The sequence below is a fragment of the Vombatus ursinus genome, unplaced genomic scaffold, assembly GCF_900497805.2.
Source record: "Vombatus ursinus unplaced genomic scaffold, bare-nosed wombat genome assembly UNPS02014797.1, whole genome shotgun sequence".
In the NCBI taxonomy this organism is placed as follows: Eukaryota; Metazoa; Chordata; class Mammalia; order Diprotodontia; family Vombatidae; genus Vombatus; species Vombatus ursinus.
In genome coordinates, this window is record NW_020954575.1 from 40,582 (window position 1) to 66,478 (window position 25,897).

The 25,897-nt window shown below is 39.8% G+C and overlaps 2 protein-coding genes across 3 annotated transcripts in view; one reads left to right on the plus strand and one right to left on the minus strand.

The window, feature by feature from the left end:
- Nucleotides 1–251: 251 nt before the first annotated feature.
- Nucleotides 252–25,897, minus strand: part of LOC114049276 (cornifin alpha-like) — a 44,302-nt gene continuing 18,656 nt past the window's right edge. Inside the window, exon 2 of the mRNA XM_027870516.1 lies at nt 252–988. Within this exon, the coding sequence (XP_027726317.1) occupies nt 536–988 (453 nt within the window). The 3' untranslated portion in view covers nt 252–535. The remainder of the gene's footprint in view (nt 989–25,897) is intronic.
- LOC114049277 (cornifin alpha-like) overlaps nt 23,618–25,897 on the plus strand; it is a 2,766-nt gene continuing 486 nt past the window's right edge. Inside the window, exons 1-2 of one of the 2 annotated variants that reach the window (XM_027870517.1) lie at nt 23,618–23,648; nt 25,683–25,897. The exon at nt 25,683–25,897 is cut by the window's right edge and continues 486 nt beyond it. In XM_027870517.1, the coding sequence (XP_027726318.1) occupies nt 25,704–25,897 (194 nt within the window). In that variant the 5' untranslated portion in view covers nt 23,618–23,648; nt 25,683–25,703. Of the gene's footprint in view, nt 23,649–23,950; nt 23,971–25,682 lie in introns of those variants that run through there. The other variant, XM_027870518.1, reaches the window with a different exon arrangement.

Consider the following 25,897-nt stretch of genomic DNA (forward strand, 5'->3'; position numbering starts at 1 on the left):
ACCCTATCCCTTCCACCTTTCTCCACCCAGTCCCTCCCTGATCAGAGCTCCTGAGTCAGGAGATTTATTTTCTAAACCTCCCAACACACTCTAGTGTCACACCCTTTTACCCACCTGAGAAGGAAACAGAAGAGGGAACATTCTAGTTGGAGTCACTCAGGGGGCAGTCAAGGACACAAATACACATGTGAAAGTAAGATGGAAAATGATTTTAATGGTACCAAAGAGAGGAGGATTCAGTTACTCCTAAATTTACCCTGAATGGAGCCCTACAGCTGAGGCTCAGTAGCTAGCTATAGCTTCAGCCTGATCTAGGTGCTTAGGAATCTCTGTACGGGGACAAGACTCAGTGCTGAATGTTTTCAGGGAACAAATAAAGATAGAGACCTTTGCTAATTCATTGCAGCATATGAACTACAGGCTCAAAATCACCAAGGAAGATTCACAGGCATTAAGTCTTGACAGCAGATGACAAGGGAGTTTCAGCAATCAGAAGTTTGTTCCATGGAGGGCGAGGATGAGATCTTGGGTCATCTTACTTCTGTTTGGTCTTTGGGACCTGTGGGTACTTGTCTTGAGCAATAGGTGGAGTAACCGTGATGGGATAGGACCCTGGAATCTTGGTGGTGCCTGGCCCTGGGACCTTTGGTTGGCTTGGCACTGGGACCTCAGGATAGCATGGCTCTGGCAACTTGGTGGTGCCTGGCCCTGGGACTTTTGGTTGGCTTGGCACTGGGACTTCAGGATAGCATGGCTCTGGCAACTTGGTGGTACCTGGCCCTGGGACCTTTGGTTGGCTTGGCACTGGGACCTCAGGGTAGCTTGGCTGTGGCAACTTGGTGGTGCCTGGTTCTGGGGCCCTGGGGTGGCAAGGCTCCTGAGGAGGTGGTTGACAGGGCTGTTTCACCTGATGCTGCTGAAGCTGAGGAGGTATGATGTTGGGTTGCTTCTGCTGATGATAAGACATGGTTGTGTGATGTGGTTGTACCTGGAGAAGAAAGGACAGTTAGTCGTTTTATTATCAAATGAGGAATAGCCAGGACCCCTGCTAAAGAAGTAGGACTTCATGAACACTTCCAGGATTCTCCCTATCTTCCTTCTTGTTCTTCTTGCCCGTCTCTCTTTCATAATGAAATGTGCCCAGAATGTAAGTTGGAAAACAGGATTATAGTCATTTGTTTCCCTTGATTCTTTGGATTCTCTTCTCTCCTAGTCTTGCTCATGTCTAAGCAGAGTTTCTCCTAAAACTCCCAGTGCCAATGTCAGATTCACCTCTTTGTCTCTGCACCTCTCCCCTTCTTTCTCTCTCCTTCCCTGTCCCTCTTCTTGAGATTTCAGTCTCTTACTCTGTTTCTTTCTTTCTCCATGTCCTCCTCAGGTCTTTGGATTTAAAGTTGGAAAGACCATTGGAGATGATCACATCCAACCTTCACATTACATATGAGGAAACTAAGGTTTTATGTCACATGTGTGAAAGGCATGTTTCTCAGATGATTGTAAAACAATTGGAAGGTCATTTGGAAATGAAATATGTCAGAAATGCCATTAAAACCACACATTAAAGACTCTGTGTTTATAGATGATCATCCTATTTTGAATACCCAAATGAATTTTTATAAAGTTTTTAGGAGGGTAATGTATTGTGGGGGAAGGGAGTAAAAAAAGCATTAAGATTCCAGAGACAAGCTCTACTATTAACCAGATATGTGACCTTGGGCAAGTAATTTAACTCTCTGGATACTACTTCCTTTCCTCATGTGCTAAACAAAAGGATTTGACCTTAGGTTAGTTCAGGATTACAGAATCCCAGAATCCATAGGAACTTCAGACACTATCCAGTCTTAGCCATGCCTGAAGAACAATCCCCTCCCCCATATACCTAGGGCAGCCGGGTGGTACAGTGGATAAAGTGTCGGGCCAGGCGTCAGGAGGACCTAAGTTCAAATTCAGCCTCAGATACTTACTAGTTGTGTGACCCTGGGGAAGTTACTTAACCCTGTTTGCCTCAATTTCCTCATCTGAAAAAGGAAATGGCAAACCACTACAGTATCTTTGCCAAGAAAACCCCAAATGGGGTCATGAAGAATCAGACACAACTCAACAACAAGTATAGTATACTTCATAAGTGATCATCCATTCCTTGACTAAAGACAGCCTCTGAGAGGGAACCCCCAAGCCCATTGACAGCCTGCTCCACTTTGTGATAAATCTAGTTGTTAGAAATTTTTTCCCTTTACATCAAGCCTAAATCTGTCTCTTTGCAACCTGCAGATATCCACTACTCCTAGTTCTGCTTTCTGGGACTGAAGCAAAGAAGTATGAACCTCTTTCCATGTGAGAACCCTTAAAATACTTGAAGGTGGCTATAATGGCCCCAGGTCAACAAAAATTTATTAAGCATCTATTATTTTGGCATATATGTGGAAATATGTGTATATGTATGTACGTGTGTATATATACACACAAACATATGTATATTTTAAGTAAACAGATACTATATAAGTGAAGTCACACATGTGTATATATAAATATAGATAATATCAAAGGTATCTAATATACATATCTGATCTTGAGAGTGTCTTCCAGTCTTGGCATTCCAAGATTCTATGAAATACCCTAAATGGATGCCATGTCAGATAAGGCAACATTGGCCATTTTGTATTTTTTTTTTTCAAACAGAGAACAATGAAATGGCCAATGATGCTTAAAATTTCTGGTCAGAAATGAAGCAATCTAAATTCTAGTCCTGCCTTTGCTGTGTGATTTTGGGCAAGTCATTTCCCCTCTGGACCTCAAAATTCATCATCTCTATAATGGAAGTCTATGATTCTAGCATGCCCTGCATAGTGAGTTATTGAGAAGAGATATGAAATAAAGAGGCTTACCTGGTGCTCAGAGAAAGGTAGGTTCTCAAAATAGTCAAGTCTGTTGATGAATCCTGGGTATGTTATGAGGTTTTTATATAGTTTCTTCTCTTTATGTCAAGGAAATGAAATGATTCTTGGCCTTATGTTTTTTCATTCTTTCCCTGCCCAACTGTGAATCACCTTAACCTTCCTCACTTACCTGTCCATTCAGTTTTTTTTATGAAAACCACTCAGTTCACATTTCTTTGGCACCAGATATCTGACAGTCATATCATTGTCACCTAATCTCCACTTTTTCCCCTTCCACTGCCTTGCCGCTGTCCAATGGTGGAACTAAGGGCAAAGCTCCCTTCAGTTGGTTTCAAGAATTTAATGCAGGGAGCAGGAAGATCCAGACCTTCTGAAGTATAGACACTGTCTCCATTTCTCCAGGGGTCCAGCATCCCTTAGTCTGGCAGATTGAGTAAAATCTCTTCTTGAGCACTTTGTGTGTAAAAGTAAACAGTTTCCCCAGAATGTATTTCTCAAGGAGAGGGAAGACAGAAAATGGAGAATGAGTGGGCCTGGTAGAGTTGGACATAAGACCCATTGAATTAGAGTCTTGTAGACTTCTCAATTGGGGCTTCCAGGACCCTTTTCTTCCCACTTCCATCTGCTTATACTCATTCCTTATTAGTTACATTCTCAAATCTTTTATTGACCCCAGTAAACCTGCTCCCTACTTCTTGTCCATACCTCACCTGGTCCCTTTGGTAAGTTTTTCAAGAGTTACAAATCACTTCAGGATATGAATGATCTCATTTGCTATGATACTTCTACTTGCAAATATTTTAAGACTTTTGATCTTGAATAAAGTCAAGTGCCATCTTCTACCTGATACCCTTCTTGTCCCCCCAAATGCTAGCCTCTCCTGCTTTATTTTATGTTGTATCTTTTTAACATGTATATATACATATATATATGCTTCCCTGTGAAAATGCAAATGTCTTGAGGGCAACATTTGTTTTTGCCATGGTATCTCTAGCACCTAGAACAATGATTGGCACACAGTAGGATCTTCCCCTCACCCTTTCCTCTTCTCTCTCTCTCTCTCTCTCTCTCTCCCTCTCTCTGTCTCTTGCTCTTTCTCTCTCTCTCTCAAACACCATTCTTCCTCAGAGACAGAAACAAAGGTGAGAGAATGGGAAACAATGCAGAGAAATTTTGTTCTTTAGGATAGAGCAAAAGGGGGAAATGACTCCTATTTTCTCAGTAAAATAGTAAGAGAAGTCCTCTGCTGAGCCAGGTGTAGTTAGGAGATTTGAGGAAGGAAGAGAGGGTTGGGAATAGCCAGTGTAGAAAGTGCAATAGAGAGTCAATAATGGAAGAACAAATTGATTGATAAATAGAAGTGAGAGGGTCTGTTGAAATTGAATAATATAATTATAGTAGATTAAATCAAAACAATTATGTGATCTTTTTCAGCAGAATTAGGCATTATGTAAGTAGGGGTGAAGAAGGCTTATTGAGGTTACAATGGTAACCTAGGGTTGGAGTTTGACAAAGAGTAATTGGTATTGGGAGAAGGTGGTGGAGGAAATGCGATCCAGAGGAAGAGAAAGGTGTGGTGTTGCACTAGTATAACTCTTAAGTCCAGGCTGTGAAGGGAAGGTAGTAAAGGGGTGTTGTACTTGGAGAACAGGTAGTGGTGGAGGAATAATTGGTCATTGTGAGTATGAACAATAGGCTTAGGAAACGTGAGGAGGAAATGGAAATGGAATGACAACAGGTTATGATCAGGAGGATTTAGAGAGTTCTCATCATTGTGATACCACAGTCACCAGTATCAAGAGTATCATCATCCATCTAGGTTATAGGTATGTCATGGAAATTGAAAGATTTTATAAATTTGGATGCTAGTGTGTTCAAGGAGACATCTATGTTTGTATTAAAGTCTTCAAGAAAGATATTGTGGTTGAGAAGTTGCTGTTTAGTCAACTAGTCTGATTCTTCATGACCTTATTTAGGGTTTTCTTGGCAAAGATACTATATTAGTTTTGACATTTCCTTCTCCAGCTCATTTTACAATGAGAAAACTGAGTTAAACAGGATTAAGTGACTTGCCCGGGATGATAGAGTTAGTAGTGGCTGAGGATGTATTTGAACTCGGGTACTCCTGACGCCAGGGCTAGCACTCTATCCGCTGCGCCACCTAGCTGCCCCTGAGGAGAATACTGAGCCATATACTGATCTTGATATAGGAGGTAGAATGACTTGGAGTGCTGCAGTAACAGACATCTTAACTTGGGATATATTTAATTATATAGGTAGATAGCGGAGACTTCAAAGGAAGACAGCATGCTGAGTGGTGATGTTAAAGGAACCATCTGGAAGTGTCAGTGAGGTAGGGATTCCTCTTTTGTCAGAGGGCATGAAAGAAGGTGCTGGAAAGGCTGTTCTGTCTTACAGAATGAGACAGAATCCTATGAGTACCAAAAGATTTTTTAAAAATTTTTAGAAGTTGTGTTGGGTTTTTTTTTTTAGTGTGAAGGGAAGAGAGCCAAGTGAAGGGGGATTTGTTAACAATAGAGTAAATGAACCTTACAAGGAATTTAATCTAAGGTGGGGAAGCCCATTGGGTTCAGCTGAAGCTTCAGTGGAGATTGATCCTTTTGTCTAGCTCACCCAAGGCTGGGGTGGTTTGAGTATAGAGATAGTTTCTCCGTCCAAGGGTGACAGGATGTCACCCTCAGACCCCCATCCAACACCTGCTCTTTGAAGGATATATAAACTGTGAGCCTGCTGCCATGATTGTCTTTGATCTAAGAGAGACTGCCAAATGACCATCCTTTCATTAATAACATGCTGGCCTTATTAATAAAATGATTAAATTATCTAGAAAAAATGATAGAGTGGATGATCCAGTGGGTATAACAGAATGGGAGAGCTAAGGAAGGTGTCCCTTCTGGAGGCATAGGGCTGAGGTGAATAAAAAGGAGAGCATAAAGAAAAGAAGCAAGGGGAAAAGGATTTTTGCTTTAGCAAAAGGCAAACGTTAATCACAAGAATAAAGGGACCAGCAGCTGAGAGTTTGCCTGTTACAGGATGTGGGTCTCCCTTTGACTGGGGAGACTTACAAATTCTGAAGCTTGGGATAGATGTTTACCTCCTTTCCAGTCTTTTTGTTGTTATTGTTTAGTCATTTTCAGTTGTATCCATCTCTTTGTGACCCCATTTGGAGTTTTCTTGGCAAAGATACTACAGTGGTTTGCCAATTCCTTATCCAACTCATTATACAGATGAGGAAACTGAGGCAAACAGGATGAAGTGACTTGCCCATGATCATATAGCTAGTAAGCGTCTGAAGCCAGACTTGAACTCAGGTCTTTCTGACTCTAGGCCTGGCACTTTATTTACTGTTCCACCTAACTATCCAGTTCTTAGGAAAGTTCAAAGAGGCTGCATCTGAGGCAGTTAAGTGGTGCAGTGGATAGAGCACCAGCCCTGAAGTCAGGAGGACCTGAGTTCAAATGTGGCTTCAGATACTTACTAGCTGTGTGACCCTAGGCAAGCCACTTAATCCCCATTGCAAAAAAAAAAAGGAGGCTGAATCTGTGTACCAAAGACAATGCTGGGGACTGCTATAGATTTGCTGTTAATTATCCCTCAGGGATATTTAGTAAGCCTCAAGGAGTATGCTTGTTGCTAATATTAGAGAATTCTTATGTATAAACAATGGCCCATAGCTATGTATCGGAATTCTTAAGTAGTTGTGAGCCAGGAGGAAGGAACTGAAGTAATTTAGAGTAGAGGAAGTGAACCTGTATTCAGGAGAAAGTGAGTGTCCTGGAGCTTGGAAGTCAATTGGTGATTCTGGTTAGTGAAGGTAGCATGACTGCTGGGCCAAGGGTGAAGGCAGGTACTTCCCATAACTACACAGAGCCTAGAAGGAAAAGAGATTGTGTGGAAATCTAGGGCTCATATTCAAGGGTCATCAGTATCAATCATTTGATTGTCAGTGAGAAAAAATGGGTTGTGGAGGAGTGTGCCTCTTGGAGATGGAAGAGTATCTCACTGGTGGCCTCTACAAAAGAAAGAGGAGCCATCCCTAGTCTTCCTGATCTGCATGTTGCCATTGGACCCAGATGGCTCTGGAGGAGAAAGTGAGGCTGGTAACCTTGCACAGTCCTCCCTCACTTAAATCCAATTCACTTGCAAGTCATGGCATCACCTTCCTGATGTCATGGTCCTCTTCAAGAACGAAGGACAAATGATAATAACAACAACAAAAGGACAGAATCACAAAATTTGAGAGCTAGAGGCCTCGGCAGACATCTAATCTATCTCATAAATAAAGGAATACTCCCTATAAGGCAATGAAACAGAAGTCATACATCCTCTACTTGAAGATTTCCAGAGAGAGGGAAGCCACACTGCTCAAGACAGCCCGCTCCATTTTTAGACAGCTCTATTCCTTAGGAAATTTTTTCTGACATTGAGCCTAAATTTGACTCTTCACACCTTCCATCCATTGTTCTAGGTTCTGACTTCTGGGACCAAACACCCCAAGTCTACCCTTCTTCCACATGAGAACCCTTCAAATATTTGAGCATAGCTATCATGTCTCTCCTTGAGTCTTATTTTCTCTAGGTTAAAATTGCCCAATTCATTCAACTGATCTTCAGAAGTCATGAACTCAAGGCCCTTCATCATCCTGGTTGGCCTTCTCTGAATACTCTCCAACTTATTAGTGCCCTTCTTAAACAATAAAGCCTAGAACTAAACACAATACAACACTCTGACAAGGACAGACAGGATTTCCAATATTCCAGGAAGCTATGCCCATCCTCTTACAACTCAAGACTGAATTAATTTTTCTTTTTCTTTTTTTTCTTTTTTTGTGGGATAATTTACCCCCTTCTACCTCTCCCTTTCTCTTTCTCCTAGTATATTCCTCTCTCACCCCTTAATTTTATTCTCCAGATATGACCCCTTCATTTTCAACTCACCCTGTGCCCTCTATCTATCTATCTATATCTATATATACATACATATAATTTTTCCTCTCCAACTACCCTAATACTGACAAAGGTCTCATGAGTTACAAATATCATCTTTCCATGCAGGAATGTAAACAGTTCAACCTTAATAAGTCTCTTATGATTTTCTCTTTCCTGTTTACCTCTTCATGTTCCACTCAAGTCTTGTATTTGAAAATCAAATTTTCTATTCAACTCTGCTCTTTTTATCAAGAATGCTTGAAAGTCCTCTATTTCACTGAATGACCATTTTTTCCCCTGAAGGATTATATTCAGTTTTGCTGGGTAGGTGATTCTTGGTTGTAATCCTATCTCTTTTACTCTCCGGAATATTATATTCCATGCCCTGAGGTCCATTAATGTAGAAGCAGCTAAATCTTGTGTTATCCTGATTGTGTTTCCACAATACTTAAATTGTTTCTTTCTGGCTGCTTGTAATATTTTCTCCTTGACTTGGTAACTCTGGAATTTGGCTACAATATTTCTAGGAGTTTTCCTTTGGGGATCTCTTTCGGGAGGAGATGGGTGGATTCTTTCAATTTCTATTTTGCCCTCTGGTTCTAAAATATCAGGACAGTTTTCCTTGATAATTTTTTGAAAGATCATGTTTAGGCTCTTTTTTTGATCATGGCTTTCAGATAGTCCAGTAATTTTTAAATTCTCTCTCCTGGATCTATTTTCCAGGTCAGTTGTTTTTCTAATGAGATATCTTACATTGTTTCCTAATTTTTCATTCTTTTGGATTTGTTTTACGGTGTCTTGATTTCTCATGAAGTCACTAGCTTCCAATTGCTCTATTCTAATTTTTAAGGAAGTATTTTCTTCAGTAATCTTTTGGACTTCTTTTTCCATTTGGCCAATCTTGCTTTTTAGGGCATTCTTCTCCTCATTGGCTTTTTGGACCTCTTTTGTCATCTAGGTTAGGCTATTTTTTAAGGTGTTATTTTCTTCAGTATTTTTTGGGTCTCCTTTAGCAAGCTGTTGACTTGTTTTTCGTGATTTTCTTGCATCACTCTCAGTTTTTCCTCTACTTCTCTTACTTGCTTCTCAAAATCCCTTTTGAGCTCTTCCAAGGCCTGGGACTGATTCACATTTTTCTTGGAGGCTTTGGATGTAGGAGCTTTGACTTTGTTGTCTTCTTCTGGTTGTATGTTTTGATCTTCTTTGTCACCAAAGTAAGATAATACAGTCTGACTCTTTTTGTGCTGCCTACTCATGATCCTGGACAATTACTTGAGTTTTAAACTCTTTGTTGAGGTAAAAGTCTGCTTCCAATGTGAAGAGTGTACTATCCCAAGCTTCAGGGGTTTGTACAGCTGTTTTCAGAGATACTTCTAGGGACCTGTAAGTTTTCAGTTCTTCCAAGGTGCTATGATAAGGGGCAAGGTGTTTTCTCTCCACCACCACAACAAGCTCCACCGCACCAGCACTCCTCCTTGCCCCAAGACTGCCCCTCAGAACTGTGACCCAGATCTAAGCACCAGTAAAGCAAGAGATTCCTGCCTCAGCACTGGCAAAGAGATCCCTGCAATCCCCCTCTGATCAGCCACTTGATTCCCCCTCAGTCTGTGGGCCAGAAGCTCAGGAAAAAGCCATGGCCCCGGGCCACACTCGAGACTTGTGGCTGAGACCTAGCTCCTCTCTCACCACAGTCAGAGACTTTTCCCACTGACGTTCTAAGTTGTCTTTGGCGTTCAGAGGTTGAGAAGTCTGGAAACCACCACAGCTGCCCGTGATTCAGTCCTCTGAGGCCTGCTCCAGAGTTGCTGCGGCTTGCGTGCCCACGCTGAACTGTGCTCCTCTCCCCGCCCGGTGCGATATACCTTTCTGATCAACCATCAAGGCTGTCTTTGGCTGGAAATTTATTTCACTCTGTCTTTTTGTGGGTTCTGCTGCGTTAGAACTTGTTTAGAGCCATTTTTTTAGGTATTTGGAGGGCTTTGGGAGAGAGCTCAAGACAGTCACTGCTTTCGCTCCGCCATCTTGGCTCTGCCCCCCCGAATTAATTTTTCTGAGTGACACATCACATTGCTGGCTCATATTAAGATTACAGTCCACTAAGTCCCCTAAATCTTTTTTTAGAACAACTGCTATCCATCCATGCCACTTCCATTTTATTATTTGTGGAGTTGATTTTTTTGTACCAGAGTGCAACACTTTATATTTATCCCTACTGGATTCCACCTTATTAGACTTACCCTAATGCTCTATCTTGTTGAGATACTTTGGAATTCTGATCCCATTATCCAGTGTATTAGCTCTCTCTCAGACCAAGATGTGGACAGTTCTGGGCAAAGGGACATGACAATTCCACAATGCAGAGGGAGAGTTGTATGTGATATGCACTGTTCAGACTTGGCCCCTCAAGACCTCACATAAAAGAAGGATGTGTCTGACAGAATACCCAAGAATAATTGGAATATCAGAACCTCAGATTTCCTATTCAGAAGGGATTTCAGAAGCCATTTAATCTAACTTATCTAAATGGGATTCTAAATCTTTATATATGTGTGTATATGTATATATATATATATATATATGCATATATCCCCAGTTCTTTCAGCTGACCCCCATCTAGCCAGGCATCCTCTTATCTCATCATTCTGAGTACTCTCCTAAGAACACCAATAACTTTGTCAATATCTTCCCTAAAAAATGGAGACATGTGCTGAACACAATACCATAAATGTGGGTTGACCAGCTAAAACTTTCTTAGCACTCCTTAGTGATAATTTAACATTTTAAAATGTGAAGAAACATATTACAGATATGAACAATAAACAATTAATTGCTGAAATAAAAATAATGGAAAGTTTTGGGATAAGTGACCATTCTGTTTTAGAGATTATAACAGAAATAGAGGAAAAAGTTGGGTATAGTCTGACATGTACCCTAGACTTTTAGAGAGTCTATTTCAAAGGGTTCAGAAAAAAGAGAAGGATAAAATTCTATAGGAGAAGCAGGTGATATGGGAAGTTCTCAAGAATGAACTTTGGAAGACACAGAGAACTAGCAATACTGAGTTGAAATTGCAGAGGGGTTGATTTGGGCTTGATTTAAGAACTTTTTTAATTATTCAAAAGGTAGTGCTATCCAAATGTGGAATGGGCTGTCTGAGGAGGTAGTGTGTTTCCTCTCACAAGAAATCTTCAAGAAAAGGCTGGATGAGACCTAGTTAAGCATATGGTAGAAAAGATTCTTCTTGTTTATATATGGGTAGATTAGATGACATCTGAGGTCTCCTCCAACAGGAGGAGATTCTGTGAGTAAGGTTGGAGCCATCACAACTTACGCTTCATATACTCTTCCACTTAGTGCAAGAGGTAACCACTAGCCACCTACCCCCCCTTCCCTAGTTGTGGCCTTGATTTAAGAGAGAATATGTATATGTATATATGTGTGTGTGTGTGTGTGTGTGTGTGTATGTATATGTATATATTCAACAGATAGTGCTATCCTAATGCATTCTTCTATGCCTTCATTATGATTACAATATTCCTTGGTATTCAGAGTTCTCTTTCCCTGAGTAACTGATTTAACAAGCTATACCTCTTTGAGTAACATTGGGCTACTAAAATTAACCCATTCTTCTGGTTGGGGATGCGTGCATCTTAGGATGTAATAAATAATACTAAAATGCAACATGGCTTTGAGCAAGTGTTTCCATCTCCCTGAACCTCAGTTTCTCCATTTGATATAATGGCAAGACATTTGGTATAATGGTAAGAGCACTAATCTGAAAGTTAAAAGACCAGAGTTAAAATCCTATTTCTATCTTTTACTACCTGTGTGATCTTCCTCAGATCACAGATCTTCTGGATTCCGACTTCCTCATCAGTTAAGTGAAGGTGATAGACTGGAATGGGAGTACTTAACCTGGGGTCCATGAATTTGCTTTTAATAATATTTTTATCACTATATTTCGATTTAATTTGTTTTCTTTGTAATTTCGTGTATTATATTTTATGCATTTAAAAACATTTCATGGCTGAATAAGTTGTTTGTATGAACGTATAGATGAATGTAATGGAATACTATTGTTCCATAAGAAATGATGGGCAGGTAGATTTCAGAAAAACCTGAAAAGACATACATGAACTGATGCTCCAATAGATTTTTTTTTTTTTTTTTTTTTGGCTAGGCAACGGGGGTAAGTGATTTGCCCAGGGTCACACAGCTAGTAAATGTCAAGTGCCTGAGGCTGAATTTGAACTAGGGTCCTCCTGAATCTAGGGCCAGTGCTCTATCCACTGCGCCACCTAGCTGCCCCTCTCATGAACTGATGCTAAGCAAAGTGAACAGAACCAGGAGAATCATTGTACACAATAACAACAACATTGTGTGATGACCAATTTTGATAGACTTAGTTCTTCTCAGCAGTGCAATGATCTAAGACAATTCCAAAAGTCTCATGATGGAAAATGCTATCCACATCCAGAGAAAGAACTATGGAGTCTGAATGCAGATCAAAGCATACTATTTTCTCTTTTTTTTTTCTTTCCCATGGTTTTTTCCCTTTAGTTCTGATTCTTTCACAACATGACTAATGTGGAAATATATTTAACATGATTGTAAATGTATAGCCTAAATCAGATTGCACACCATATTGGGGAGGGGTTGGGGAATGAGGGGAAGAAATTTAGAACTCAAAATCTTATAAAAGTGAACTTTGAAAACTAAAAATTAATTAATTAGTTTTAAAAAGGAAGAAAACACATTCCAAGAAGGGGCCCATAGGTTTTTAATGTTTTTTTTTATTCATTTGCTTAATATGAGAAATTCTGAGAAATACAAAGTCATTTGAAATGAATAATGCAAAAGCAAAACAGTGATACACACAATTACTGCAACTATATAAATAAATATATAGACACTCTATCAATAAAATCAAGTCAACAACTTGGGCAAAGGTGGTACTAACTTAGAAAGTATAGAGAGTGTTTTCTTTCTTCTTACTTAAGACTTCACATAACATTGCTACTAATCCTACATGTAATATGGGGCAATTAATTATTTTGGGGTGGTATTCCTTTGAAGTATTATTTTGTCTATGCAGGCAGTCACATAAGTACACTGGGATGTAACTTCTGAAAAAGCTCGGAGTGCAATACTTGCGCCAGCCATCAGGTGGTAATTTACTCAAGCTAATTCCCTCCACCATCTAGGCACATCTATTTGTCGATGAGTTTTTAGCAGGACCAACATCCCAAAGAGAAACCCTGGAAGCTTTCTCTTCCTTCAACATGACATCTCACCAAACCTGACATTTTCACCTGGCTCCAAGGTTTCAATATAGAGCTGCAGATGAAGTACTGCTCAAATATAAAAATATTAACTTTACTATTTTTATTTTTCTGTGCACACTCCCCCCACACACACACACACATACACTTTAGGGATATTTCATTCTTTCAGTTTTTTTCCTTCAATGACCATAGAGTCAAATACTGGTTCATTATGATCGTAAATATTTAATGGCATGGAATTAAAACACAAACTCTCCTTCAATTTCCTCCTTCATAGGTCTTTGGTGAGGGATTAGACTATTTCCCAAAGTTGTATATTCATAACCCAAAAAAAGAATGGAGAGGTTTTATTTCCCCCATCTCAGGTTCGTGGGTTGAAATTGAGGAGACAAGTTTATGTTTCCCTCAGATCTCTTTTATCTTTTAATGAATAGGAGCAAAAAGGCATTTCTAGTGGAAGGTGTCAAAATTATGTTTTATCTAAGTCCCATGGAAAAATTTGAAGAAGCAGTGAAAACATAGCAGAGTCTTTCTGGGGTGCATCTAAATTACTCTAAGTCAGGAACTTGATCTTTTCTTTCTTAGGCATGCCTTCCCTATCCTTACCCCACCTTCTTCAACCTTCCTAAAAGATTCTATGTCCAGGAAAAGTTCACCTTGGCTCTTGGGTGGGAGACCATCTGAGATGAACCTCTGCTATGACTTTCTTGATTCAAGCTGGATCATCAGGAAGCTTTGCCAGTAATGGAGATTTATGTAGTTGAGATGATACCAACCCAGTAATGACTATGGATTAAGACAATCTAGTTTTTCCCCAGTAGTCCCTTGGGCAGGGTAGGGAGACTGAATCACTCAAAACCAACTCCACCCAATAAAGGTGTCCCTTTGGTTCCAGTTCTTATTGTAACCTAACTAGGACCCATGACTTTTGGGTGAGATCAGTATTAGCCAAAATTCCTCCACAGAGGCAGACCTATCAGATTTGGGGAGCAAAGGAAGTAGACCTTGTCAGTGCCACATCTAGGATTTTTGTGCTCTTATAAATTGCAAATGCCCTTGGTATTAAAAAAGAAGAGAAAAGGAAACAAGCAAAAGAGCTAATAATGTGACCTTCAGCTTCATTACCAAAGGTCTAGTATCAATAACAAGGAAGGGTATATTTCTTTATGCTGTTCTGATCAAATCCCACCTAGAGGACCATGTCTACTTCTGGAAACCAAATGTTCAGAGCTATGTGTACAAGGGAGATTTATCTGGCAACAATATGATGGAAGGGAGGACAATAAAATCTCTATAATCCAGCAAAGAGGTAATAAGAACCTGAACTAGAGTAGGGGTAGTGGGAATAAAGAAGAAGAAATGGATTCAAGATGGCAAATGATCACAATGATAGCAGAGTGTAAGGTTCTTATGGGTAAGAATATTTTCATTTTTATTTTTGCATACCCGGGACCTGTCATAGCTCGCTGTGCATTCATTAATTTAACAACCATTTACTATGTTAGGTGATGACAACACAAAGACATTTTTGTTTAAGTTCCTGCCCTCATTGAGCTCATATTCTACTGAAGGGAAGGGGCAGTTAGCAACATTTACACAAAGAAGTAAGTACAAGCACATGGTAGTCTCTTGATAAAAGTTTGTTAAATACATGGATAGAGATAAAGGGAAGAGGTTTAGAGAATGACTGACAGAATTCTATAAAAGAGAAATTGTGATTTTTCCAGGAGCATCCTTGGAGCAACGATGCTGATCACCGTCTAGAGCCCCCTTACTCCACATTCCAAACATCTTTCCATAAAAAGAGCTCTGATTTCTGGGATCTGGAGTTTGGGGATAGAGAACCCAACTCTGGATTGCAGTGATGCTACCAGTGTTTGCTGCAATGTATCTTATTCTTGGAGATACAGAAGCACTCTTTCTTTTAGTCTAAAGAACAGAGCTCTCTGGAAGGTCAGACCATCCAGACAAAAATGAGAAAATTCATCTCAGGGTATCCCAGCCTCCTTGTCTGGGCTTTGCTATTTCTTATTCTTGGAATAGTTTCCCCACCAACACTTACTCTGTAATCTTGGAAGTCAGTCAAAACCCAGCTCAAATACCTCCTTGTCAATGAAGCTAGCTTTAGGATCTCTTGCTGCCATGATCACCTCAGCATGAAGTTATGTTTCCAGCATTAGATTTCATCTATCTGCCCTCCACTCATGCTCTAATCATATCATAATATAACAATATATTGATATTATGATATAATATTATTATGTCATAAATCATATTAATTCACCTATTTGCATTTGTCTTGACTGGCCTACTATACCATAAACTCCTTTAAGGCAAGGAAGAAGTCATTCTTCCTGGTATTTCCTACTATGCCTTGTATACAACAAGGGCTTAAGCAAGTTTATTAAATGAATGGACTTATGGATAAGAAATTTTTCTTGAGTCTGCCTCCAGGCCTCCATTATCATGTCTCTTGAACAAAGTTTTTTTTAAACCAAATGCACATCCACACACACCTAATGATTCCCCCAAAGACTCATTCTATTATTGGAAAGAGCTGTCTTTGGACTCTTCATTCTTATATCTAGAACACATTAAAGGGACATTTCTTGTTTTAATAGTTTGGAGGGTTTTGTAGAAAAAGGAGAATTATCTGGGAGAGCATGCCTTTTCCATTCCCCTAAGCTATCCACCCTCAGAAAAAGCCAGGCTAACTGGGCCAGATGGTCATGCCTCAACATTACCATTCACCAGGCAGCAACTACCCAATTTGCTTTTATGGTACCTGGGGAAACTATGTACATGTATTGATATATACAAAGCATATTCAAAATTAATACATGTAGGGAACTATATATGAGACAGCTTTGGGAAGCCAAAGATGCACATAGGAGACAAGGCCACTGAGATGTGTGTCACCTTTGGGCAAGATGGCATAACATCACTAATCATTAACAGTCATAGACTTTTGGAGTTAGAAGGAACCTTTAGAGGAAAGGGATTGTATCATTATTGTTATTCATATTCTCAGCAACTAGCACAGCACCTGGCCTATAATTGGTGCTCAGTAAATGTTTGGTGATTGATTGATGAATGCCCCATGTATGAATCTCTTTAAAACCATCAGCATTAGTCTGGCTTCTGCTTGAACACCTTCAGTGAAAAGGAACTCACTGTGTCCATTAGCAACAACAAATAAAACAAAATTTTTTAAAGACTGGTATCATGTAATACCAAAGTCCAATAGATAAGTGGTTGAAATTTACAAAATCTTCAAATAATTTGCAAACTATCAAAAATCTCATGATAACACAATATAAATCATTAATAGTAACAAAAATACACATTTTTAAAGTTCTCGGGTTTTCAGGGCTGAGCCAAGATGTCGGAGCATAGGCAGCCACCCAGCTGAGCTCTCCCAACATTTCACTCCAGACAACTTTGAAATAATTTCTCAAATCAAATTTTGAAGTGACATAGCTGTTTTCCAAATTCCAAGACACTCCTTCACTTTCTTTCCTGAATATAGACTTACTTCACCTACTCTAAACTCAATTCCTTCCTCCAGGCTCATACTCACTTAGGGATTGCTATACACACCCAGAAAACATTGTTTATTACCAGAGCTTCTCTGACACCAGCAACAAGGATAGCCCTGGAGTTTAATTGGTAATTAATCTGCAGCAGTCAGCCCCTTTGGGACAGCTAGGTGGCTGCAGAGCTCTGTGCCTGGAGTTGGGAAGACCCATCTTCCTAAGTTCAAATCTAGCCTCATACACTTACTAATTATGTGACCCTGGCCAAGTCCTCATCTGGAAAATGGGCTGGAAAAGGAAATAGCAAACCTCTCCAGTATCTTTGCCAAGAAAACCCCAAAAGAGGTCACAAAGAGTCTGACACAACTGCAAAATGACTAAACAACATTGATAGATATGAGGTAGCTAAATGGTTCAGTGGATAGAGTGCCAGGCATGAAGTCAGGAAGACTCATCTTCCTGAGTTCAAATCTGGCCTCAGACACATACCAGTTGTGTGACCCTGATTAAGTCACTTAATCCTATCTTCATCGGTTCCTCATCTGTAAAATGAGCTGGAAAAGAAAATGGCAAACACTCCTGTATCTTTGCCAAGAAAACCCCAAATGGGGTCACAAAGAGTTGGATATGACTGAAATGAATGAACAACAAAACTCAGCCCCTTTGAACCATCCAGGATGGGAGAAAGCTGTTGGCCAGTAGAAGGCCTGAACTACCAAAGTAAACTCACCTCTATCATAGATGTAGAGCTTCAGGAAGCCAATTCCCTAAAGAACTCATATCTATGAGAGATCATGAAGCCTAGAGCATCAAAGGTACCCGATTGCCTAGACTTTTCTGGACTCAGAATTGGAAAGCCTTGTGCTTGTTCTATACTGGAGATGTTAGCATCGTCTTCATCATCATCATCATAAGTGAAATTTACTTAAGCTTTAACATTGGTAAGGTGCTTTAAATACATGATCACAATTCCCATTTTACAGGAAACAGAGGCAACGGAGACTGGCCCTGGGTCACTAAGGTGACTGAAGTGACCGTCAAATCCTAGTCTTCCTGACCCCAGTTGGGTCCAACACTAGAGTCATAACATTACACTTTCTACACACTCTAGTGGATATACCCTATTCTCTATCATCTTAGGATGTGGCTGCTGAGCTCCAACCTTGCAGGAGTTTGCTCTAGTCTTCAGGGACCTGGTCACTACTGTCACCATCTATTTGCAGGACTAGAGTCTCAGAACCATACAGCTTGCAGACTGAATTCCTCACAGCCTACATTCTCATCCCAACTCCACTTTATTCAGAGTGAGTAGTATGGAAGCTGACACCAACACACTCACACGCATGTCATGCCAAGTCATCACAGGACCCTGGAGAGTAAGGGATTCGGTCAACTGGTTCTTTCTCTGTCCTGGCAAGCTCCCAGCTAAATGCTCTACTTATCCCCATGGTTTCAGAATTGTTGTTTGCAAAGACTGGAAATCTTTTCTGCTTATTACTTCTCTCTATAATCTCCTTCCTAATCACCTTACCACTAAAGACTCCTTAGCCTGCTCTGCCTTCTCATTCCATTGTACTCATTGGAGCCTCCATTCTATTGCTATCAATTTCCCCTTCATCCTGGATCTCTTCACTCCACAATCCTTCCATTTGCAGAACTCATAGAAACCTGGCTCCTTCCAGAAGATACTGCATCCATGGCACCCTCTCAAACACTGGGCATTCATGCCTTCTTTCCTGCCCTCTATCACGCTGGGTCAAGCAGAAGCCCTTAATCATTGCTACTTCCAGATGGTCTCTTTACCACTATAATTCAGTGATTTCTACTTAGAGTCTGTCTCTCCCTCTCCCTCCCTCTCTCTCTCTCTCTCTCTCTCTCTCTGTATATATATATACATATATATACACATACATACACATATACATATATATACATACACATACGTACACACATATACATATACATTCATAAATATCTAGATATATTATATATGTGCTCCCACCTACTTATATCATTTTTAAAATGTTATTCCAGACTTTTAGGTCATTTATCAAATTAGTTAGTACATGGCTCAGAATGTTCTATTCTATCCCAATCCCTGGACCCATACTTAAGGATTTTAACAAACTGCCCTCCAAGTATATCAAATCCCTTGACTTCCATGATGTACCTCTCTTTAATCTACTCAAATGATTCACATAAAGATTGAAGGTTCTTAACTTGGAGTGCATGGCTCTCCCAAGATATGTGGATAAATTTAAGCAGGTCCATGAATTTGGATAAGGAAAAATTACTTCTTTATTTTGGTATAGTTTGTTCCCTTTAACATTTTCCTGAGAAGAGGTCCATAGGTTTTACCAGATTGTCAAAAGAGTCCATTACACACACACACACAAACAATTATAGATGGTCATATTCTTTATCTTCATATCACTGATGAATGTGGTGTCTTCGTGATTCAGAGCTCTGTCATTCTCCCTAGGATCATAACTTCATGTCTTTCTTTCCTTTTTTCTGGTTCACTTCTCTCAAACCTATTTTTTATCCTCACCGTGTGTAACAAATATTTCCTCCACCCTTCCCTATTCTCTAAGTACATGACCCATTCACTGCCCTTCCTTTTAGCTCTATGGTTGGACCAGTTCTACTCCACACTATCCTCTTTCATTGAAAACTCTGTCTTGCTACCCCAATACCAGTTATTCCTTGCCAAACCACAGCCTTGGGTTACTTCCATCATCTGCCTTCCCCACCCTTTTTCACAAGCTTTTGGAGATAGCATAATGATGTAGACTGGACCTACTTCAAAGTGACATTCTCTGATCTCAGAAGGGCATTCACAGCTACACAGCAGTCTATTGACCTTTTTTTGATCGACCATCTATCAGATTCCCCAGAGCACTTCCAAACCTTCCCTTCACTCAAGCTCCTTTTAACACTTCTTCCCTTATCTCCTCAAAAATGAACCTCACTTCTTACTTTTCTGAGAAAACTATTGTCATCTGTCATGAGCCCTCTCTTTTGTTTCACTCTGGAGGGGCAAAAAACAGCTCTCTATATTTTCCTCCATTCTCTCCTTGTTTGTTCCAATCCTAAGTGGACCCTTCTCCTAGCTGAGGCCAACCCTTCAACTTGTGAACTTGATTCTACTTCCTCAAATGTCCTCTGGGAGCTACCCTATCAATTATTCAGTTCAATTAAATTCAGCAAGCATTTATGAGGTACCTGTTAATTTTAAGGTATTTGACTAGGGTTGGTGATACAAAGATAAAAAGGAGGTAGGTGCTACCTTCAAGAAGTTTATACTTCTTCTTTATCTATCCACTGGCTATTATATTCTTCCTCTCTTTATTCATTGTATTTCTCTATCTCTTTATCCACTGACTTCCTTCCATGCTACCTACAAATAGGTCTAGGTCTTACTCTTTCTTTAAAAACCCATACTTGTCAATAGCGGAGATGGGGAAGGGTGAGAAGGAGAAAAATCCATTTCTGTTCATTGAAAAAAAATAATTAAAAGGTTTAAAAACCCTCCATTTGGCCTTGCCATCTTCTCAAGTTATTTTACATAATTCTCTTCTTCCTTTTACAGCCTGCATCCTAATAAGAAATCTCTACACTACAGATTTTTAACTTTCTTTGTGTCATGGACCCCTTTGACAATCTAATGGAGCCTATGGCTGCTTTAGAAATGCTTTAAATGCAAGAAATAAAATATATAAGATTATAAAGGAAATCAATTATATTGAAATGTATATTAAATTTGCATTGAAATATTATTTTTTACACTTCACAGACCCAAGGTTAAGCCCCTGCTCTATATTCATCAAATGTATTTACTCACCTCCTTTACTCACTTCTCAACCTCTTATAATTGGGCTTCACAACATAGACCCCCAATTCTATTGAAACTCTTCTCCAAGGTTACCAAGGATTTCTTAGCTGCTAAATTTATTTCCTTTTCCTCAGTTCTCATAATATTTGACTTCTCTTCAGTTTTCTATATTGCTAACCATCCTCTCCTTTTTCCTTACTTTCTATGAAATTTCTCTAACTCTCCATTTTCCTTCTTCCTATCTAACCATCCTTCAATTTCTTTTGCTTGATCATCTTACTTCTCCATCTGCCAATTATGGGTGTTCCCCAATGTTCTGCCCTGAACCTTCTTTTCTTTCTACAATTTCTAATCACTTAGCTATCTTATCAGCTTCCAAGGATTCAACTATTTCTATGCTGAAGACTCATAAATCTATTTAACCAGGCAAAATCTCTCCTGAATTTTACTTCTACTTTTCCAGCTACCTACTAGGAATCTGTAATCATATAGAACAGGCCTGCACAACCTGTGGCCCACATTTAGATAGAATATCAGATTCAACATGTACAAATCAGAATTTATTTTCTTTCCCTCAACCTGCCCCAGGACGCTTGCCTCACACCCCAGACCCTACATCCACTTCTTCAAACACCTTTATTTCTGACAAGGGCATCAGGATTCTTCCCACTCATTCCGGATCAATCACCTCTCCCCTACACTATTGCAATCACCTAATTTATCTTCTTGCTGTTTCTCCCCACTCCAATTTATCCTCCACAGCTACCAAATTCATAACCTAAGAAAAGAGTCTGAACATTTCACCCCATGGCTCTAAACCTCCAGTGATCACTGACTAATACTAGGATAAATAGGAATTCCTGATCCTAGAATTTAAAGCTATTGACAATCTAGCTTTGACTTAAACTTCCAGGTCTTTCATATTAGCCCCCTTCCTCTCAAGCTGGCTTACTAACTATTCCCCATATTTGGCCTTCCATCTCTTGTCTTCTTGTCTTTGCACAGGCTGGTACCCATGTCTTCAATTCATTCTCTACTCACCTCTTCCCCTCAGCGTCCCTAGTTTCTTTCAAGGCTCATCTCAGGTGCTGCCTCCTAGTAAACACTTTCCTGATGCCTGGTGTGTTCTCCTTGCTCAAATTGTCTTGGTTTACTTACCTGGATACATGTTATATATTCTCAGTAAAAAGTAAGTTTGTGTATATCTAGCACCTAATACAATGCTTTGCATGTAGAAGGTACTTAATCTGTTGAGCTGCATTCAGGAAGATGGTGCTATTGGACTCAGGGAATTTAGGAAAGAAAGGATGCTGGAGGATTTCTGAGATTATGAGCCCTCATCTTTGGCAGCCAGGCTCAGGATATAAGTTCCTTGAGGGTAAGGGCTATTCCATCACTGTCCTTATATCCCCATCACCTAGCACAGTGCCTTATGCATAGTGGGTGCTTAATAACTTCTTGAACTGAGTTGAGTTGAATCTTATGAAAAATTGAATATCCACCAATTGGATAATTTTTTTCAACAGTATGATTTCTTGTAGGAAATCATCAATGGAAGACTTAAGGAGAGAGAAAAAATGCACAAAATAAGTAAAGCAAGTAATCAACAAACATTTATCAAGAGTTTACCAGGCGCCAGGCATTGTGCCCCAGATGGCCCAGAAATACCAAAAGAATAATAGTCTCTGCCCTCAAGAAGCTTACTTTCTCATGGAGGAGAGAATATTCACATAGGGAATTAGAGGCAAAACAGATAAGCAGGTACAAGAAAACTTAGAGGATGGCTAGGAAAGGTTTCATGTACCAAGTGACACTTAACTTAAATCTTGAAGGAAACTAGGATAAGAAGTTGTGAAAGTCTTGTATTGTGTACTGGTGGAGGTAAGCAAACAACAATGACATCTCAGGAACACCTGAGTATTTGAGTCCCATTCAAATCTCATAGGAGGGACCAGGTAAGGAGGCCAAGGAAGAAAATGGGGAGCAGATCTGCTGAGCTGGATAAAATATTGGGGAAAGTCCTTGGCATCCCGATTTCCCTGGCTTTCTTCAAGACTCAGATTAAATTTTGCCTTCTGCAAGAGGCCTTTCTCACTCCCTGTGATAGCTCCTTACTGCTAGTTTTATTGTTGTTGGGGTTTTTTGTCTGAGATTATCTCTCCTGATATTGCACATATCTTGTGTATACATAATTTTATCATGCTATGTCCCCCATTAGGGGCAGGGAACATGTATTTGTCCTTCATTGTATACCCACCCAGAGGCTTCCAGAGTGCCTGATACATACTGAGTTTTTAATAAATGCTTGTTTATTGATTGATTGACAAGGAATGAAGATAAATGAGGTAAGGGGAAAAGAAAAACATTTAGTGAAAGGGCCTATAAACTCCTGCTGAGAAGTCAGTCAGTCAACAAGAATTTATTGACAATTGTAATGTACCAGGTAGACATTACACTAATCATATTGATTAAAAGAAAGGGGGAGGGAAGTCCCTGTCCTCAAGGAGGTTATATTTTAATGGGGACAGACAACACATAAATAACTACGTACATACAAGAGATATAGAGTAAACATCACAATTCATTGGGTCCCATGTTCAACACCACCATGTCCATTGATCCTCTACTTTCTATTTTCCCTCATCTCAACCCATACAAACTGGAGAAACTATTTCACATGGAAGGTACACAAGAAGCTACTTTAACCAATATGGCAGACTCAAGAGCATTGGCCTCCTAGAGAAGGGAAGTCAGTATCTGTACACCAGAAGGACTAGATCTTCCTGCTCCATATATTAAATTCATGAAATAACTCCAAGGAAACTCTGCCTTTAGTCTCACCAATGACAAGTTTCAAGGTGGGAATAGGGGGGAAAGTGGAGATTAAATGCCCATGACATGATTAGATATCTGGTGCCAAAGGAATGTTAACTGAGTGGTTTTCATCAAAAAGACTGAACAGACGAGTAAATGAGGAAGATTAAGGTGATTCACAGTTGGGCAGGGAAAGAATGAAAATAATAAGGCCAAGAACCATTTCATTTCCTTGACATAAGGAGAAAAAAATGTATAAAAGCCTCATAGCATACCCAGGATTCAGTAACAGACTTGAGTACCTTGAGAAGTTGCCTTTCTCTGAGCACCAGGTAAGCCTCTTTGTTCTGTATCTCTTCTCAATAACTCACTGTGCAGGGCATGCTATAACCAAAGAACTTTATTATGAAGATGATGAATTTTGAGGTCCAGAGGGGAAATGATTTGCCCAAAGTCACATAGCAAAGGCAGGACCAGAATTTAGATTGCTTCATTTCTGACTAGAAATTTTTAAGCATCGTTGGCCATTTCATTGTTCTCTGTTTGGAAAAAAAAATACAAAATGGCTAGTGTTGCCTTATCTGACATGATGTCCATTTAGGGTATTTCATAGAATCTTGGAATGCCAAGACTGGAAGACTCTTTCAAGATCATGTAAGTATATCAGGTACTTTCAAGATTATATACATATATATTAGTGTGTGTATACATATATACCTATATAAATATATGTGCATTTGTATATAGGCATTATATATATATAATATATATATATATATATATATACTGGTGAAATAGTAGGCACATAGTAGGTGCTTAATAAATGCTTGTTGACTTGGGGCTATAATAGCCACCTTCAAGTATTTGAAAGGTTGCCACATGGAAGAGGTTCAGACTTGTTCTCCTCAGTGCCAGAGAGCAGAACTAGGAGAAGCAGATGGAGGCTGCAAAGAGGCAGATTTAGGATTGATGTAAAGGAAAAACTCATAACAATTAGATTTACCTAACATGGAGTGAGCTGCCTTAGGAGATTGGAGGTTCCCCCCTTAGTGGCTAGCTTTAGGCAGGGAATGGATGATCACTTATGAGGCTTACTGTGGTTGTTGCTATTCAGTTGTATCTAACTCTCTGTGACCCCATTTGAGGTTTTCTTGGCAAAGATACTGGAGTGACTTGCCATTTCCTTCTCCAGTTCCTTTTACAGGTGAGGAAACTAAGGCAAATAGGGTTAAATAACTGGCCCAGGGTCACACAAATAGTAAGTATGTGAGGGCAAATGTGAACTCAGGTCCTTTTGACTCCAGTCCTGGTGCTCTATCCACTGCACCACCTAGTTGCCCTAGGTCCATTGTAAAGGGAATTGTTCTTCAGGCATGGCTAAGACTGGACAGTGTCTGAAGTCCCTTTAGTTGCTGAGATTCTGTGATTTTGAGATCATCTGAAGCCATATTCTTTTGTTTTTCACATAAGGAAAGGAAGAAATTTCCAGAGAGATAAATTATTTGCCCAAGGTTAGCAGCAGAGCTTGGATTTGAACACAGGTCTCTGGAGTCTTGCTTAATGCTTTTTCCCTGTACAACACCAAAATCCCTCTAAAACTTTACATAAAATTCTCAATCTAGGATTATAGAAATAAAGAGTATTTAATGTGCTTTTAAAACTGGCAACAGACTTGACTTATTTCTTTTCCAAGTGACCTAATGTTGTTTTATGTTCTTATCAGAAATATGTCCTATTACAGTAATCCATATAACATAGTTGGACAACGTAAGAGGAGAGATAGCAGGAAAAGGGAACACTATATTTAAACGGGAAGAGTCCTGGGTGTCTAATAACAGGAACTGCTGTCCAATTTCAGCTCTGTCATTTATTCCTTATGTGACCTTGGATATATTATGTAATTCTTTAGTTTTCTCATCTGTAAAATGACGGAGTTGGATGAAAAAGATCTTTCCAAATCTAGATCTAAAGACATGAGGACAACATGGAGAAAGAAATGAGACAGAGTAAGAGAAAGAGCCCTCAAGAAAAACAAGAGAGACAAGGCAGTAGAGACAGAGAGAGGCAAAGACAGAAAGGGAGATCCAACAATTGGCAACGAGGGTTTCAGAAGCAGACTCTGCTCGGACATGAGAAAAACTGGGAGGGGAGAGAAACCCAAATCTAGGGAAACCAATGACTATCATCCTATCTTCTGACCTAGACAGATTCTGAACACATTTCATTATGAAAGAGAGATGGGCAAGAAGAACAAGAGGGAAGGTGGGGAGAATCATGGAAGTGTTCATGAAGTCACACTTCTCTAGCAGAGGTCCTGGCTATTCCTCATTTGATAATAAAATGACTAACTGTCCTTTCTTCTCCAGGTACAACCACATCACGCAACCATGTCTTACCATCAGCAGAAGCAGCCCAATATCATACCTCCTCAGCTTCAGCAGCATCAGGTGAAACAGCCCTGTCAACCACCTCCCCAGGAGCCATGTCATCCCAGGGCCCCAGAACCAGGCACCACCAAGTTGCCACAGCCAAGCTACCCTGAGGTCCCAGTGCCAAGCCAACCAAAGGTCCCAGGGCCAGG